This window comes from Marmota marmota, unplaced genomic scaffold (assembly GCF_001458135.2).
Source record: "Marmota marmota marmota unplaced genomic scaffold, marMar, whole genome shotgun sequence".
Lineage (NCBI taxonomy): Eukaryota > Metazoa > Chordata > Mammalia > Rodentia > Sciuridae > Marmota > Marmota marmota.
In genome coordinates, this window is record NW_026000272.1 from 404,069 (window position 1) to 421,981 (window position 17,913).

Genomic DNA, 17,913 nt, shown 5'->3' on the forward strand with positions numbered 1-17,913 from the left:
TGGTTACAATGAGCAGAAGCACCTGTGATAAACTGCATTGAATGCACAGTTTCAGAAAGGAACACATATTTTTGTTAAGTCACTGAGATTTTGGGATTGTTACCACACAGGCACCTAAACTCTCCTGATTGATTAACCAATACTAAATTCCATGTAGTTAGCCATTGTCTGATGGTATAATTGGACAGAGTCCTTTCTATTCATTGGAGAGGAGGGTTAGGGTTAGGGCTAGGGTTAGGCTGGGGGTCTCACTTCCCTTACCAAAGGATTCACATATTACACTATGGAGAAATGTCAAGATGGGAACTCTCCCTGGTCCCTGGCATACCAAACTAGGGTTACAGGAGGAGTTCTTTGATTAGGTAAGGAAATTATGCTATAGAGGTAGACCACTATCAGTGATACAGAGGGATGTAGTTGCTGTCATTCTCATCTGCATTTGTGCAGAGGCCATGCTTCCTTCTGTATTGTTCCCATCCAGTGACTGAAAGTAGCATGGATGATAGTGCCAGCCTGTTTCAGTCTGAGTAGGACTGGAGGACACAAGTAACTGCATGAGCAGATAGCTTGGACCCCCATATCCCTCATCACAGTTGCACTGGTGCCTCTTCCCCACCTTGCACCCATGGAGGGGGATTTCTTTTTATGAATAGCTGAAGGAAAGTTTACAGATGGGCTCATTCATTCTTTGTGTAGAAGCTGAGAATGGATGGTGTGCATCTCAGACACCTGGATGGTCTTGAAAGAGTGACAAAGGAAAGTCTGTAAAGGGTGCCGCTTTGAGCAGTGCACCTATGCCTCGGGTCAGGGGCCAGGAAAGGAGAGGACTACAATAGTCACCCAAATGAACAGTGTCTTATCCAAGGACACACAGAGTATGCCATACAGAATAGGATGTGTGGGGGTTAGGGGTCTGCCATCTACTAGTACCAACAAACATTTAAACATCTTCTCCCCTGAGATATTAAAGGGAAACTGAAAGAAGTTGACGTGTTTCTGCTTCCTTTATTCCTCCTTGACAAAATAGTCTCAGAAGGTAACATTTCTTTAGTTTCTTTTTCTCTAGCCCTTTTTAATTTTTGCAGCCAGACTTTTGGTCTATACCCTTTGTGGACAGAGATTAAAACAAAAACAATAAGAAAGTGCAAGAGGATAAATGTACAGAAAGAAATTAAGAATTCTAGCGTTAAGAATGCAGGACTAGATTCTGTTGCAGCAAATCATATTGTGGCTGTCAGAAGAGTTCATGTTCAAATTCTTTGGCTTCCTGTGCAGAGCACCAGACAGACTACTGGGCAGAAACTCTCAGGGCAAAGAGGTGTCTTATTCCCCTATTACTTTTAACTATATGGTACAAAATATTCTCAAAGTTATTAAGAAATAAAACAAACTTATAACTGTATACCTTATTGATTTCTGCCCTCTCTCACTCTTGAGATTCTGGTTGAGACCTGAATTGAGAAAGCATTATCATGACAATATCATGGGGTCCCCAGGAGGATCTTTCAGGACTTGAAAGAAGTTGGGTAAAGATGGGAGGCTGGCAAGACAGTCCTTGCTGAAAGCCTGGGAAGTTGTGGTAAGGGCTCCTTCATACTGAGAGTAGTGAAGCTGATGGTATCAGGCTCACTCAAGGGCTATGAGCTCTATCTGAGGTACTGGGCCACCTTCAGAAGCTGGCCTTTTGGCAAGAGCTTTGCCAGCAGAACAGTATGTGGCAGCTCATCATAAGCTGAGTCCCCGCCATGAACATCTCCTCCTTCCCTGGATATCTGTGACCTCTATGGCATGGAAGCTTTTTTCAGCAAAAAGGCTGCCAGGCATCTCAGACAGTCACAGTGGAATCTGTGGGAAGATCATGCAGAGCTGACCATATCACAAAAGCTCACCAGCAAAGGCTGCCAGTAACAATGTGTATCAACAGGGTTCTTTACAGGTAATAAGGCCTTGGGTTGAGCATTAGTGAACACGGAGAGTTGGGAGCTTGGATCGCATGAAGGAGAGTCAGGAGGACAGGAGTACAAGGCATGTTGCCAAGGGCTGCTGAAAGTTAGAAGCCCAGAGAAGATCTACCCAAGAAACTCTTTTATCCTGTAGGTTCCACCTTGGAGCTGCGGGCAGACCAAAAGAGCAGTCTGTTCGGGTTAAGCATGCACAGCCCTCCAGGCCTGCTTTGGCCACCATAGAACCACAGAAAAGATCAGTGGGTTAGGGTCCCTGTTGCAAATATAAGGGTTTCCTCAAAAGGTCCTTGAAGAGTCACTGAAGAACGTGGTCCATGACGAGTACCCTTGGCCCTATCAGTAGAATGTTTTAATGTGACCTGGCAACCATGTTAGACTTCAGCATGCCCTCTTCCCACCCACATAGGGCTTTCTCTTCTCTATTCTGCACAACCACATTGGCAAAAGATATTTTAAGAAACAGTTTTGTTCTTTATAAAGACTACTTTTCCTGTTTCTCCCCACTAAATAGAACAAGAATGGCCCTTTTGGCACCATGATGGCTTGCTGGCTTAATTTTTTTCTTGTTTTAAATGGTTAAGGGCTATGTGGGCTGGGGTTGTAGCTCAGGGCTAGAGTGCTCACCTAGTATGTATGAGGCACTGGGTTCGATCCTCAGCACCATATAAAAAACTAGACAAATAAAGGCACAGTGTCCATCTACAGTTATAAAAAATAAAAAAAGAAGGGCTTTGTGCCAAGGTGTCAGTTAAATCAACTGTAATGTTGCTGACTCTCCTGCACTTGAAAATCTTGGCTTCAAATGTCCTAGGTTATGAGGTGGTGCATATGCAGAGCTGTAGGAAGGCCATGGTGAACCATGAAAACCAGAGGCTTTCAGACCCAGAGAGACATCTTGGGCAGTCCCTCCCAATCCAAACGGAGAGAAAACACAATGGCCCATCAGGATATTTGCTTTTGTAGACCTTTATTTTTCTTTATTTGCTATTTACAAATTTTTTTCCATTATATTTTTCACAAGTATAATTTTATGCTTTTCTGTGTTTTACTTTCTTAAAATCAGGACTGGTCAAGGTCATGGGAAAATGTACATTTAATTAGGACAAAGAAGGCTCCCACTCATCTCAAGAGGCTCTGCTTCTCTGTGCCCTTTTGTGGGTCAGGTAATCCAGGACACCTTGGTCATAGTCTTGCTCTTCTTTTCTTGGTTTTTACTGTCTGAAGACCTGGTATGTACAATTTTACTGTAGTTCATACTTCCAGCATGTCACTGACTTGGCTGCCTTCAGCAGAATCCCCTGACTGCCTGGTGTCAGACAGGAGAGCTGGTTGCATTAAATTCTGGCACCTTAAGCCTTGCTGATGACAACTGACCCTGGGGATGCAGCCTGGCAAAATGGTGGGTGCAAAGTCTCAAACAAATGGAGTCCATAGAGGTGACCCTGACCGTTTGGGAGTATTTCTTAATTTAAGTATTCAGGAAAATACTTTAACACCCTTCCCTCCCCCCTGAAAACCCAACACTGATAATATAGATTTCATATTGATCACAGGACATTATACAACAAACACACACTGTACTTTCAGTACGACAAGTCACAATTTCCTTTGATGCTGGGCTTTGAGTAGATATGAGGTTACTGCACATCACCACAGCAGGGTATCATGCAGGGGAGAACTTAGTGGATGCATTCAGTAGTTAATAGCTCAAAGGGTTAGCTGTTGTATATACAGACTGAGCAAACCTCATTAGGAATGAGCATAGTCTCAGCAAAATTCAGCTCTGAATATGCAAAGATTTTGCAGCCTTGCTATTAACCAGATGACAAGAATTAGAAGAATACTTGGACAAGCTCCACTAAGACCCAAGAGATTGTCTGTTACCTCTGCAAAGGCACCCCACAGTGGCAGATGGGATGGGCATAAAACTTGGTAGGAAACATGTCAGAGATCCCCACGATAAAACAATTTGGAAAAACAGACAGGGGCGTCCTTCCTGAGGGAGGGATTCTATGGGGAAAGTCGAGGAGAGGGAAAAAAAGGAAAGGTGAGCAGAGGAAAAAGTGGGGTTGTTCCATCTCACACTCAGCAAGACCCTTCCCTCTGCCTAAGCTCCAAACTACCAAGGGCCCTTTGATTAGCTGAACTCTGGGAGCATGCAGCCAGATGATGTGCAATTCTAGAGCTACTTGGTATAGGGAGACGTTTGGGAGGGGACATTGGCAGCCAACTGGAGGGGTGTGCCTGCACATCAGGGAAGAGGGTGGGGGTGGATGAGGATGGGGCTCAATAAGGACGCTGACCACAGACCACACACAGAACATGTCAAGGGGAGATCTGGCAATTTGCAGGATAATTTTGCTGGCAATTGGATCAAAACCATGGCAATCTCTGAAAGTTCAAGTTCCTGAAACTGTGTCATTGCCAAATCTCCACCTCACCTTGACATTTAACCTCACGGAGTATGAGGAGCAGGAGAGTTCAACTGCTCTCATTGCAGCACACTAGGGCAAGATATTCTCTTTAAGGTCTAATATATCTAGTATGTGGGTATTTACAACTGGCCTCTTTGTCCTTCCTCTGTGCTGTGAAGTCTTCCTATGCATTGCTGTGTCTTATTTTTTCCCCCTGTTCTGACTTCCCTTTATGACTTCACCTCAATGAACTACTTCCCCTCCACAGGGTTCGAATCCCCTCCAGGAGACCGAATCCAAGTCAAGCAACCAATGTTTAGGCTCCAGGAAGCTAGTGTTCCAATAACCATGTGAGGTCATCGCTCTCCCTTCAATCTGGATCTCTCTGTGTGGGATGTTCAAAAATAGGCAATCTTAGATATCCTGTGACTACTTTCTTTTCTCTAAACCATGCCCTTATAGCACCAAGCAAAATGCTCAGCACTTAGCTTATCCCACAAATTGAGCACTACCTACCTCAAGGCACTATATTACCACTTCTTAGGACTACATGTGCTTCCCCTGGGCCTTCAATCCAGAACACAGCACAGATGCAGGGAAAGAGGAGTAAGGAATGGATGGGAACGAGGAGAACCTGCTCTCTGGAACAGGGGGATTAGAAAGAAACAGTTAACCAGCTCATCCAATGTGGGAACAGGCCATGGGAGTTCTGGTGGTTCTAGAAAATCCACTAACAAGAAATGCATACCCTTTCAAGCATACATTCTTTCCTGCCCATTCAAATCAAATAAACATAAGTAAGCAGACACACACAAAGAAATACCTACACAGAAGCAGTTAAAAGGGGGTGGGTGGGTGGAGAGGTGAGGGGCTGCAGGAGAGGCTGCCTAGAGAGCAAGAGGGGACAGGGATTGAGTGCTTGGCAAAGCTCACTCTCTCATGCCCTTCATCAAGGTGGTGCTGCTTGGCAAGTTCACATACAGGCTGGGTGGGAAGGCCCACACTCTCCATCTGCTGGGTTCTCTCTTATTGGCTGGTCAGTAGCCTCTTCCTGCTGAGGTGCTTCAGTGCTGTAGAACGTGGTTGGCAGTCTGATAGATAAGCAGACTCTGCTGGAGGACCCCCTTTTGCAAGGGGGAGGGAAAGAAAAGGTACTCTTCAGTTCAGAGTAGCGTAAAGTTGAAGAGCTAGTGTCCTCAAGCATGGCACATAAGCTCCACGTTTTTCTTGGAACACTGGGGACAAAGTGCTTGACTTTCTCTTGCTCACAGGGCTCCTGTGAGGGTCCAACAGCGTGAAGGGTCAGTGAGCTTGTTGACACTTACCATGCACTAAACAAATAGAAAGGATTAGTATAGAGATTCACAATAGTTGTTCATCTGCTACTCCAGATCAGAGGTGAAATAGCCAGTCGGAACTTTCTAGTCCAGTGCTTATTCACCAAGTAATGGCCCAGTGACTAGTGTCCAACTAGTGTCCAACTCAGTGATTGATAGAAAGCTAACTGCTGACTAGAAAGAAGTTATCAAGTTCCCATTGTCAAGCTTTCCGAAGTAGAAACATAGGCAAAGGAAGTTCCAATCCCTCCAAAGGGGCCGGCTTAACCTGGGCATTCTCCAACCTGACATGACCCCCTGCCATTTCCTCACTTACCTCCCCATACTCCTTTGTACCTCCTCATTTTCTTCCCAACCCTGTGCCACAACATCAATGAAATCATGGGCAAAAGGCACTTCCAAATCCTCCCCAACTTTCTTACAGCCAGTTGCCTGCAGTTTCAAGCTGTGGCTAGCTCTTCCCCTGCATACCTCGGCCCAACCCAGCTTCACTTTCTCCCAAAGTCCTAAGCAGAGGGTGAGCAAGGTCCATGACCCCCAGGAGGAAAAACAAAGAAGAAAAAAGGAAATGAAAAAGAAAAATTGACACCTAACGGGGACAGTAAAGCCATCAGAAATGTTTGTGGGTAGCACTCAGATCCTTCCTTTCTTTTCCAACTCCTCCTTCTTTCCTTCTCGCCAGAATGGGTTCTTTCCATCTACTTGCCACCTCACAATGATAAAAAGAAGTGTTCAACTGATTAGACTGCAGAATAACCACCAAATCAAATGAATAAAGGAAAAAGGGAAAAACAAAATCAAAACAAAACTGTGAAGGGAGCACAGCATAGTGGCTCTGCTGCTCGGGGCCCTGGGAACTAGTAGATATGGTACAGCCAGTAAACTACGTTGAACAGGCCAAAGGAAAGAGGGAAGAGGAATCGGGACCACTTGTCAATCTTGGGGACACGGCTAGGGCTAAAGACGTAGAAAGAGAACCCTTCATTGAAAGAGCACCCAGGGCTTGGTGGGCAACTATCCTCAGACTCTGAGCTACTATCATTCTCTTGGTCACCGGCCATGAGCTCCTCATCATCAAGGCTCCAGATACTGTGAGTATCACTCCTGCGTTGGTCTTCCAGGTCAAGGCTTCGGCTCTCGACATTGATGTCATCATGGAAGCTCTGGATCTCATCAAGGTCCCAGCCTCCTTCTAGCACACAGCTCTGGCCACGGTACATCATGCGTTTCCTGCTGGGGCCATGGCCATGGTTCTCATCCAAACTCAGGTCATCTTCGGAGTCTTCATCGTCATAGGTCTTAGCATGGTCAAGGGCCTCAGCACGGTTTCGGATTTCAGTAGGAGTAATAGTATCATCACTGCGGAAACCTTTAAAATGGACACCATAGCCATGAAGGGCCTGCTGGGAGGTGGAGGGGAGATCACTCAGGCTTTCTCCAGTGGCCAACTGGGCTCGGCCTGAGAGGGAAGACAGTGGACTGAGGCTTTCCGGGATGGCCAGCTGGGCCCGCTCTGAGGTGGACGCCAAAGAGCCGAGGCTTTCCGGGCTCGCCAGGGGGGCCTGTGCTGGGCTGGTGGGAAGAGAGCCGAATCCGTCTTCCACGTTAATCAGACCATCCTTTGAGGAGATAATGGATAGGCTCATCAGTTTCATGTCACCTAGGTGGATATGTACTAGGGGAGGGAAAAGGGAAGGGGCTTTCCTCATCAGCACTTGTAATGTTACTGTAGATAGAGCCATCTCCTCTTGGGGTCTCTGGAGCTCAAGGGGCTGAGGAACAGGACCAAGAGGCTGTTAGCATGCAAGGGAAGGTCATGGCGGCGACTAAACCACTGTCTCCCTAGGGCAGGTAGTCCCTCAGGAGCGCTGTGTGCTGGATGGTGGCCACTCAAGCAGACAGGCCTGGGCCCCCTGTGAAGGAGGGAAGTTGCTGGACATTGACATACTGCCCGAAGCAAAAGCCTCAGCATGGCCTTGGGAGTCTGAAGTGTCAAGGAAGGTGGGGTAGGCAGGCCAGCCCTTCTGGTGTCTGTCTTCCTTTCAGCCTGACTGTGTTCACCTTCCCTCTGGCTTCATCACCTGCCCCAGAAACATGCAAAGTGGACCAAATTTAGCCCAAAGACTTGGAGAAATCTAGCTCTGCCACTTCTTGCCTTGTGCTGTTGGACAATGATCATCTATAAAGGAGTGATGATAATTAGTTCTACTTTGTTATCTGTAGTGGCTGTGTGCTGTGTATATGTGTTGTACATGTGCATTGTACGTGTGTGCATAATGATTAAAAGAACTAAGAAACAAGGAATGGGCAAGTACTAAGCCTGGGCTCAAGAGGTGCTCAGGGAAAGCCGATTGTCAGTCAAAAAGTCAAACCTGCACATTTCCCACCACTACTTCCTGGTAGTGGTAGCGGGCTAGGACTCTTCTGGGTCTCCTGTATCGCCTACGGTGGCGCCGAGGTCCTTGGCTGAAGAAAAGGTAGTTGATGTAGACATACTCCATCAAGGACAGGAACACGAAGAACAAGCACACAAGGATGTAGATGTCAATGGCCTTGATATAGGAAATGTGGGGGAGTCTATCCCGCATATGTGAGTCGATGGTGGTCAGGACAAGAATTGAAGTCAGGCCTATAAACAACACAGCACAGGTTTAGTCTCCTTTGAAGTTCTTGGCAAGCCATTGCACCTATATCCCATAGGATGGGAGCAAACACTATGTTTGGGGTAGTGTCTTTACCCACGTGCCCTGCTTGTTTCTTCTCCCCCATTTTTAAGCTCAGCATATGCTTCACTGTGATTTATAACTCTGCCTCCACCTTGCCTTATTTGCCTTCCAGTACTCAGGACTTCCTGTAGTATTTGGAGAAGTTTTGTAAAACCTAAAACATTTAAAGGTTTAGCCCAGAATGTGCTTCTAAAGAAAGAGGCTATCCAAAAGATGGTGAAGACAAACCAGGGAGCTAATCTCCTTATTCAAAATGTTTTCATGGCTCCCCATGCTGCAACATGAACCTCAAAATCTTCCCGAGTATTTCCAGGCTCTCTTTTGGCTGCTTTCCTCGTCTTTCCAGGTTCTGTCCCACGCATCTTGCAATATAATCCACTTTTAAGGTATATCTGCCTTTAACCAGTCATTTACTTTTTGGGGAATGTCAAATCTTAAATCTGTGCCTTAGGGGCTGGGGATGTGGCTCAAGCAGTAGCGAGCTCGCCTGGTGTGCGTGAGGCCCGGGTTCGATCCTCAGCACCACATACCAACAAAGATGTTGTGTCCACCGAGAACTAAAAAAATAAATATATATAAAAAAAAAATCTGTGCCTTAAAGCCTACTTCAGATGAGATTGGGTGCATTCAGGGTGGTATGGCCATAGACTTAAAACCTACTTCAAAAAACTCTTTTGTGGTATAGTTAATTTCAGCCAGCAAAACCTGGGTCACTTCCTTTTCTGGACTCTGAGAGCTTGTATCTCCACATTCCACTAGACACTTGTCAAGGGCATTCCTCTAGAAGCCCTCTGCTGCAGAGTAGAATGTTTTGATATATTGCTTAATCAAATGTTTATTATACATGTCTTATCTAAATGTATTACTTGTCTACCTTTTCCTGATTTAACAAATATAGTCACATATTCAATAATTAATGAATCCTGGTACTTTGAGCCTAACATGCCAAGACTATCTCTGATGTTTTTTTTTTTCATGTCAATCTTATTTATTTATTTATTTATTTATTTATTTATTAACTAGACTAATTATTTAAAGAGAAACTCTTGCTAATCAGCTATTTGGCTATCCTCAGTTACAGTTTGTATAGAATGGCCAGAAAAATGTCTTGATTCTTCCTTCCCTTTACCAATTTTCTTTTTTAAAATTTTTATTTATTTATTTTTTGATTCTTTTTTTATTATTAGTTGTTCAAAACATTACAAAGCTCTTGACATATCATATTTCATACATTTGATTCAAGCAGATTACAAACTCCCATTTTTACCCTGAATACATATTGCAGATTCACATCGGTTCCACATCCACTTTTTTACATACTGCCATACTAGTGTCTGTTGTATTCTGCTGCCCTTCCTATCCTCTACTATNCCCATCTACTGTAATTCATTTCTCTCTCTTGTTTTTTTTCCCTTTCCCCTCACTTCCTCTTATATGTAATTTTGTATAACAATGAGGGTCTCCTTCCATTTCCATGCAATTTCCCTTCTCTCTCCCTTTCCCTCCCACCTCTCGTCCCTGTTTAATGTTAATCTTCTTCTCATGCTCTTCCTCCCTGCTCTGTTCTTAGTTGCCCTCCTTATATCAAAGAAGACATTTGGCATTTGTTTTTTAGGGATTGGCTAGCTTCACTTAGCATAATCTGCTCTAGTGCCATCCATTTCCCTGCAAATGCCATGATTTTGTCATGTTTTTTTAATCCACGTTTCCAATGTCAGTCTGTCCATTGAGGACTGGATGAACACCTCTACAACTCATATTAGAAAAATTCCCGTTTCCTTGTCTACACAGCATACACATGGTTCCCTTCCTTACTTTGATTTTTTTTTTTCTAAGAAAGATGACTCAAGTTTCTCCTTGGGATGGAGACAGGACTTACCAATTGTCACCCTGGCTGCAGAGGAATCATAGTTCATCCAAAATGATATCCAAGAGAGGATGGTGGTGAGGACAGTGGGCCAATAAACCTGTACAAGGTAGCTGCTGAATTCCCTCTGAACCTGGAACTTTAGTATCAGGCGCATGTAGGAACCTGGAAGGAGACACCCTAGTAATCAGACCCATATGACATAGAAATTGCTCTCCCTCCTTTCTTCCTTACTTCCTTGATCCATGTTGGCTGAAGTTTGGGAATGGAAGAGATATGCTGCAAACATGGAGGCTGAACAGCCCTGAAGGGAGCACAAATCCTTTTCATATGCAGAGGTAAGCTATGGGGACTTCATCAAGGCAGGATGGAATGTGTCAAGAATGAGGGAAACAGAAAGGAGGCAACATATAGCATAGGGGTCAAAGGCAGAAGTCCCCAAGATTTTATAGGGGTGTGAAGGGCCCAAAAAAGAGAGAAGGAAGGGCAGATCCACCTGTGTAGAAGTACACCTCCTTGCTAGTAATCGTCCTTCCCAAGAAAGAAAACTGAGGGATATGCAGCTCCTCAGTCATGTGGATGGCATTCTCATTGTCTTCCCAGGATAAGACAACATCTTCAACCGTGTAGCCATCTGGGGAGCGGAGAGAAACATAGTCTCAGAAAATAGGCACAGGCAGATTTCATGCCAGAGCAGTCTGTGAAAACCAGAGTGTGTATAAAATTTGCAATCTTGGGGGATTGTTTATGGTTTGCCCAGTTTGTGCATGGGTGAAAAAGTCTGAACACTTGGAAAAAGAACTTTCACTTTGGAGTTTCTTTGCCAGGAAGGAAAAGTATAGCAAAAAGATGGTATGAGCTCGTACCCCCAGACTTCAACATAATTCCCCAGTAGAACTAAATAAACTCTAAAGGTCACCTGTTCCCAGATGCCATATATATACAGCTATGTATCAATTATGTAACTAGTATCTTTTTATCTTTCCTTCTTTTTTCTTTCCTTCCATCATTTATCTGTTGATCATCTACATATTTAGGAGAGAGAAGGGGAGGGGGGAGTTAAGGATACATGTTGTCCCTCTCACTGTCAATTCTGCCTGTGGTTTTCTGACTACCACAGGTCAGGGGGAAGAAAAGTGTCCAGGAGAAATACATACAGCTCTCCACCTCCAGCTTGCAGGCCTGCTTGTCTAGAGGGTATTTGTGCAGATCCAGGGAACAGGCTGCTGTGGTGGTGAGTCTGCCAAGGAAAACAAGAAGGAAGGAAAAAGTGAGTCAAGCCCCAGCAAGCAACCATTCCTGAGGACACTGCAGGAGTTACCCAAGGATTGACCTATGTGTAGGGAAGAGACAGAGAGAGAGAGAGAATTGGAGTGTGACAAAGACTGAGAGATCCGCAGCACTGCAACAAAGAACAGATGTCAGAAAATCGTAGGATGCCAGAATGGGAAGGGCCCTTGAGACAAAGGAAAGTATGCTTGCTAAAGAAACAGTGAGGCTGTTTCGAGAAAACTGTGTGCTGTGTAGATGCTTCCAAGGCTGTGTACCTGCTGTGGAGGACAGGTATGTAGTGTGCACTATGGATGTGAGCAGCAACCCAAGCCCTCTTCTATGCACACCCATGCACATGCCAGAGGTGTGGACCCATGTGGTACTAGCAAAATGCTAGAAACTCTCTACTACCTCAGCTGGGAGGCTCCATCCTACCCCTTGTCCTGCCCCTCCCCTCTGCTAATCCAGTCTAGTCACTGTCAATCCTTGAAGCAATTACCATTTTGTGTACAGGGTAGCCAAGGCTCTCTGTAGGAAACTTTGAAAGTGGGGGAGAGGCAGTACCAGGCAGATTTGAAAAGCAAGGAGCTCCTGTGTGTGTCCTTTAGAATGTATTTGTGGGGTAAACATCAGGAAGAAGGGAGCCTGCTGCAACTTCCCTAGGCCCCTGCGGGGACTCACCTGATGCCATACTGCACTGTTCCATCAGGGTGAAGCTGAAATACACGATTTTCTACAGTTACATCATGTACAAAAGCATCCTTGCTATTCACAAAGTAGCAGTCAGGGACCCACAACTTTTCATGCATCCGATAGTCCAGAGTCAAATTCAGGTTGGTCTCATAGTATGCTAAGCGAGAATCCTTCCAGGTCTGATGAAAAATCATTGTGATTGTGTAGTCCTGGGGAAAGAAAAGTATATCCCAGTTGAGAACAAGATTGCCCAGCTCTCTATGCTCTGTGTGCACACACACACATGTGTATGCAAGTGTATGAAACATGATGAATATAGATGAGAACACAAAACATATGCATATTTAAGAAAAGAATAATAAAACGAAGCTTCTGGAATTAAAATCCAGTTTAAAAAACAGAACATTACCAATAACTTTCAAGCTATAATGTGTCCCTTTAGGAAAAACATTTTCCACAGCCCCCAGCAGTAACCATTAATTTAGATTTTGTGCAAAATTTCTTGCTTTGGCTTAGAATTTTATTGTTTATATATGTATTCCTAGAAAACATAATGCTTAGCTGGACCCAATTTTTGTATTTTACCCAAATGGAGTCATGCTGTGTGTTATTTGTAATTTATTTATTTTCCTCAGTACTTCATTTGTGAGATCTGTTCAGGCTGATGTGTGTAATTATAATTTGCTCACTTGCTCTCCTGGATAATATTCCCATATGTGAATACAGCAACCATATAACTATGCAAAAGTGCCAAACACACCAATGATGTACTCACCAGATTAGTAACAATGCCACTGTCAGCAGCATTAGAAACCACTGTGATTTCATTGTACACTTTACTAACACTGTTGAGTGTCTTTTCATGGTTATTAGATATTTAGTTTTCTTTAAAAAAGTGAAATTCCTGCTCACACTTTCTAATCATTTAAAAATTTTATTTATTTTTTAATTTATTCTTTTCAGATACACATGGCAGTTATATTGGTTTAAATATGTTCTTATTAATTCACAGGAATTATGTGTATTTTGGGTATCAGTGCTTGGTGTTATAAATATAGTCTATACTGACTTACCCTTTGACACTTGTTATAGTTGTTTTGTTTTGCAAAACCAAAGTTCCAGGGGTTTCGGCTAGAGAGAATTTCACCAATAATTGAATGACCACTATTTATGCTTACTATGTGTGCTTTTAAAAGAAATCTTTATCCCAAGACACAAAGATAGTGTGTCCTATATGATCTCTTAAAAGCTTCATAAGCCTTTTCTTTTGTGTCTATAATCCATTTGGAACTGAATTTTTGAATATGATATGATAGAAGAGTTCAATTGATTCATGTTTTATTCCAAGGGGCTGCAGTTTCCCAAACCTACCTTGAGTTCTGTCACAGGTCAGAACAACCACAGTTTGCTTAAAAGAAGTCCCTGCTCCTTGTCCCTGTCCCCAATGCAGTGGCTGGAATTGACACTTACCATATTTGTTTCTGAGATCTGTTCAATGCTGGAGACATAGATAGATATTTTCACAGGCACAGGGGCACCTATAGTACAGGAAGACACTATTACATGAAGGTTGGGATAAATGTGAAGATCATAGATTCAGGAGCCAGACTACCCAGGTTTGAATCTACTTTGATGTTTGTTAGCTGTGTGCCCTTGAGTAAGTCACCTACCCTCTCTAAGTCTTAGTTTCCTCATGGGTAAAATAGGGGCAGTGATAGCAATAATCTCATAGTTAATGCAGGTCAAGCACTAAGAGCAAGGCCTGGTCCATGATAATCTGGAAAGAAGCGGTCAGAGAAATGAAATATTCATTTTCTAATAAAAATTGAAAATCAATAATCACAAAAATAAGAGCCAGCATTCCTGGATAGGTGTAAGTATAATTGAATTTGTGAGTATATTTGTGTGCAGGTATGTGTCAGTGTGTGAGCATGTCTGCATGAGTGAATGTGTGAGCATGTTTCTGTGCTTCAGTGGATTGTGCAGGAGTTTTACTTATACAACATGTAAGTGTATAAACTGTTGGTTTGTGGGAGGAAATATAGGACTGTGAGCATATTTGTATGTGAGTGAGTGTGTGGGCATGTGTGTGTTTGCATTTTTATGGAAGGGAATAAGTGAGCATGTCTGTGTGTATATGTTTGTGTGGTGGTGTGAGTGTGTTTGTGGGCTAGTGAATGTGTAAGCATGTGCATGTATCTGAGCATATGTGTGGTGTAGAGAAGACAGTTAAGTGCCTCTATGAGTCTACTTATCTGTTAGTGGCTTTTTAAGAATGTCTGTGTGTAAGTGAATGCGTGAACATGTTTATGTGTGTGAACTGGTTGTGTTGACATGAATGCATGTAAGCCTGTTGGTGTGCTGTATGATGTGTTCATGTGAATGGCTGAATATGGTAACATGCTCATGTGAGTGAATGGAAGAGCCTGTGTGTAAGTATCTTAACATGCATGCCAGCATGTCCATTTGTGCATGTGCATGTGTATATGTGGGCATGTATGTGTGTGTGTTCATGTGAGTACACCTGAGTATGGTCCTGGATGTGGGTGTATTTGTGAGTGTGTGAACATCTCTATGTGTGTGGGAGTGTTTGTGTGTGAGAATGTTAATGCATATGAATAGATTTGCTAGTGTGTTTAGGTATGTGGGAGTGCTTGTGAGTGAATGTGTGATTGTGTTCATGTGTGTAAATTTTTAAGTGTATTCTTACAACTCAGCATATTTGTAAGTTAGCAAATGTGTATATTTGCACATTTCACTGAATTTTGAATATTCTGTATATGTGTATAGGTGTTATTCTTCATTAATATGTGTAAGTGAGTAAATATGCGTATATGTTTGAATGTGTAAGCATGTGCGTGTGTTAGAGATTGTGCCTGGGTATGATTGAATTTATATGTCTGTGCATGCGGGCATGTTTATGTCTGATTGTGTGTACATATGAACACGTTTCTATGTATTAGTGTGCATATTCATGGTGTGTGATCATGTTTGTATATGAGTAAATATGTATTTTCATGTGTGTATGTATGCATGCATGGGTATGTTTGTGTGTTAACATATAATTGAGTGTATGCTCCTCCTTCTGTGAGTGCTTCTATGTGCGTGGGTGAATTCATGACTGTTCATGTTACTGTGTGTGTATGGATTACTGTGTGTGTTAATGTACAAGTGTGACTTTGTGAATTAGTGTCAGTTTTTGTCTTCCTCCTTGATTTGTTTTCAGGTTTGGGTGTTAGCATAGTCCACTATAAGGAGTCAAATATGATCATGGATATGAAAATATGTAGTAAACTGTCAGGCACTGTGGACAGATACATTTTTATTATACCCTAATCGGCTCAAAGCTGTCTACACCAGCCCTATAGCAAAGCCATTATTCTCTGTGTATGACATCACACTGCTGCTAGGGAAACACGCATGATGCTTGCAATTTAGCCTGCTGTTTTCACTGCAGGCTGACTGCCCAGAAGCTGAGCTGCAAAGAGGGAAATGTGTTATTCCAAGCCTGATGCTTCAAAGAGCAAAGTGCTACTGGGAATAAGCGTATGAATGGCAGCTGAGAAGTAAATGGGCTTCTGTGTTAGGGCACAGCCCAGACTCCAGCATTCAGGTCTATTGTGAACAAGCCCCAGGAAAGTGCTGTGTAGTGACATGGGTTTCTAGAAACACAGTTATTGATTGCTGCCTTTTAGGCCCTCTGCGTGCCTTCAGAGGTCGGAAGCTGTGTTAGGCAGGCTCTGTTCTCCAGTGTCAGATTTTCTCTAGACAGTTCCATACCAGTCAGGCAATTCCTTCCCTTGTGGTAGAATGCTGCAGACCTAAAGGGCTAGGGCAGAAACCTGCTCAAAGGCTCCAGCTGAAGGGGGCAAGTTTACACTCCCTTCACCACACCATGATCTGTAGTACAGGGATGCAAACTAGAGGAAGGGGACATTTTTCTGATTTATCCATAAGTGGGCCATCTTATGTGCTAGGATAATAAAGAGGAATGAGAAACATCCCAATAAGGAGTCTCAATGCCATCTCTAGGGTAATGACCTCAACCTTAAACCCTGTTACTGTCCTCCCCCTCTTTATTTTCCTCTTCTCACTACCTCCCCAAAAGAAAGTCATAAGGCCCCCTTTTGACTTGGATCAAAATTAGGTGAGACCCTTGTGTGAGCACATGTGTGTGAGCATGTGTGTATGAGAGAGAGAGAGAGAGAGAGAGAGAGAGAGAGAGAGAGAGAGAGAGAATATGTGTGTGAGACCAAGCAGGAGCACATGTGAAGGGAGATTAAGCTGTCATAGATATAGAGGGGAATTTGATTGTGTTTAGTGGGAGGCTGAATTGGGAGTTGGGGATCCCAAACCCTGAATGCCCTGGCCCAGCTAGCTGTCTCATCAACTGCCCCACCCCCACCAGGACTGGAGTGTGTAGGCCCCCTTCTGTGTAAATGCTACAAGGTTCCCAGTCATCCTTGCCCTCCTGCCATCATCTGCTGTTTTGCCAAGGACCTATCTTTTATCAGACTCTCCAGGTCCGCATGCCCACAAAGCTTAATGTAATTCTTCTCTTTGAAAGAGGGTGGTAAGGGGCCTCAGATATAGTGGACCATGCATGCCTGACAATCCCTGGAGATCAACTCCTGGTCCTGCTCCCTCCCCTTGGCCTTGGATGACTGCAGGGATGGTAACCTGGCCCTGAAACAGTGTGGAGACTAAGCCTGTGGACTCCAGTGGCTACTGGTTAGCTTTTGCTGAGAAATATGAGAATGACGCAAGGAGAAAAGGGAAGTAGCCACCAGCACTTGGTGCAACTGATGCAAAGGCCAGTGCCTTACATGGGGATGCTGGTTACGCTCTGGCACCTGGATTCCTAGGGGACCACACAGGAGGGGTGCTGCTGTCTGGGTGTGTAACTTTAATGAAAGAGTGTGATTTCTCTTCTCCCCTCCCCACCCCAGCTGGGCATACTCACCTAGGATCCCTTGGTCAGTGCCTTCTGCCCTCAAGTTAGGGAATGAACAAAGGAGAAGCACCAGCTGCAAAGCCTTAAGGGTGGTATTCAGAAACCCTCCATTCATATGCACAAACGTGGACCATTAGCAGTGTTAACCCTTTAGAGTAGGTATCTTATTGCGGGAAGTTGGGTGTTTTTTGTTTTCTTTTTTTTTGGGGGGGGGGCTTACTCTTTCTGTTTTTTAGCTCTATTTCCTTTGAACTAGAAAGTGACTAACTCTGATTTGATATGCCCCGATTTGATAACCCCAATTTGATATGCTCTTTCTTTTGTCTTTCTTTGGTGTAGGGTTTCTGGGTGTCCCCCGGGGCCAGATTATGATACTTCTGCTCTGGAGATCTGAGAGTTTGCTAAAGAGTTTAGGTTTTATTTGTCAGTTAGATAAAGCCATCACAAGTTCTTGAGTGATCAGGATGGATTTTAGACAGATCACACTGTGTGCAGTGTATCAAGTGAGCGGAACTTTCTTGGGGAAAAGTGACCCCAGATGGAATTGCCCCAGGCCTAGGTGGGCTAGGTAAACTAGAGGGAAAAGAGATGACGTGTCCAACTTTGTATTAGCTGAATGGATAGAGAGGCCAGGGTACGAAGAATGTGCTCAAATAGACGAATGAGTCCTGTGTCGTCCCCCCCCC

At 43.9% G+C, this 17,913-nt stretch overlaps 1 protein-coding gene across 1 annotated transcript in view; it reads right to left on the bottom strand.

Annotated features, from left to right (window-relative positions):
* Nucleotides 1-2,912: 2,912 nt before the first annotated feature.
* Nucleotides 2,913-17,913, bottom strand: part of Gabrq (gamma-aminobutyric acid type A receptor subunit theta) — a 15,500-nt gene continuing 499 nt past the window's right edge. The window contains exons 2-8 of the mRNA XM_015498058.2: nucleotides 13,744-13,811; nucleotides 12,262-12,482; nucleotides 11,466-11,548; nucleotides 10,805-10,942; nucleotides 10,321-10,473; nucleotides 8,088-8,344; nucleotides 2,913-7,334 (exon numbers count right to left, since the gene is read on the bottom strand). Coding sequence (XP_015353544.2) covers nucleotides 6,573-7,334; nucleotides 8,088-8,344; nucleotides 10,321-10,473; nucleotides 10,805-10,942; nucleotides 11,466-11,548; nucleotides 12,262-12,482; nucleotides 13,744-13,811 — 1,682 coding nt within the window. The 3' untranslated portion in view covers nucleotides 2,913-6,572. The remainder of the gene's footprint in view (nucleotides 7,335-8,087; nucleotides 8,345-10,320; nucleotides 10,474-10,804; nucleotides 10,943-11,465; nucleotides 11,549-12,261; nucleotides 12,483-13,743; nucleotides 13,812-17,913) is intronic.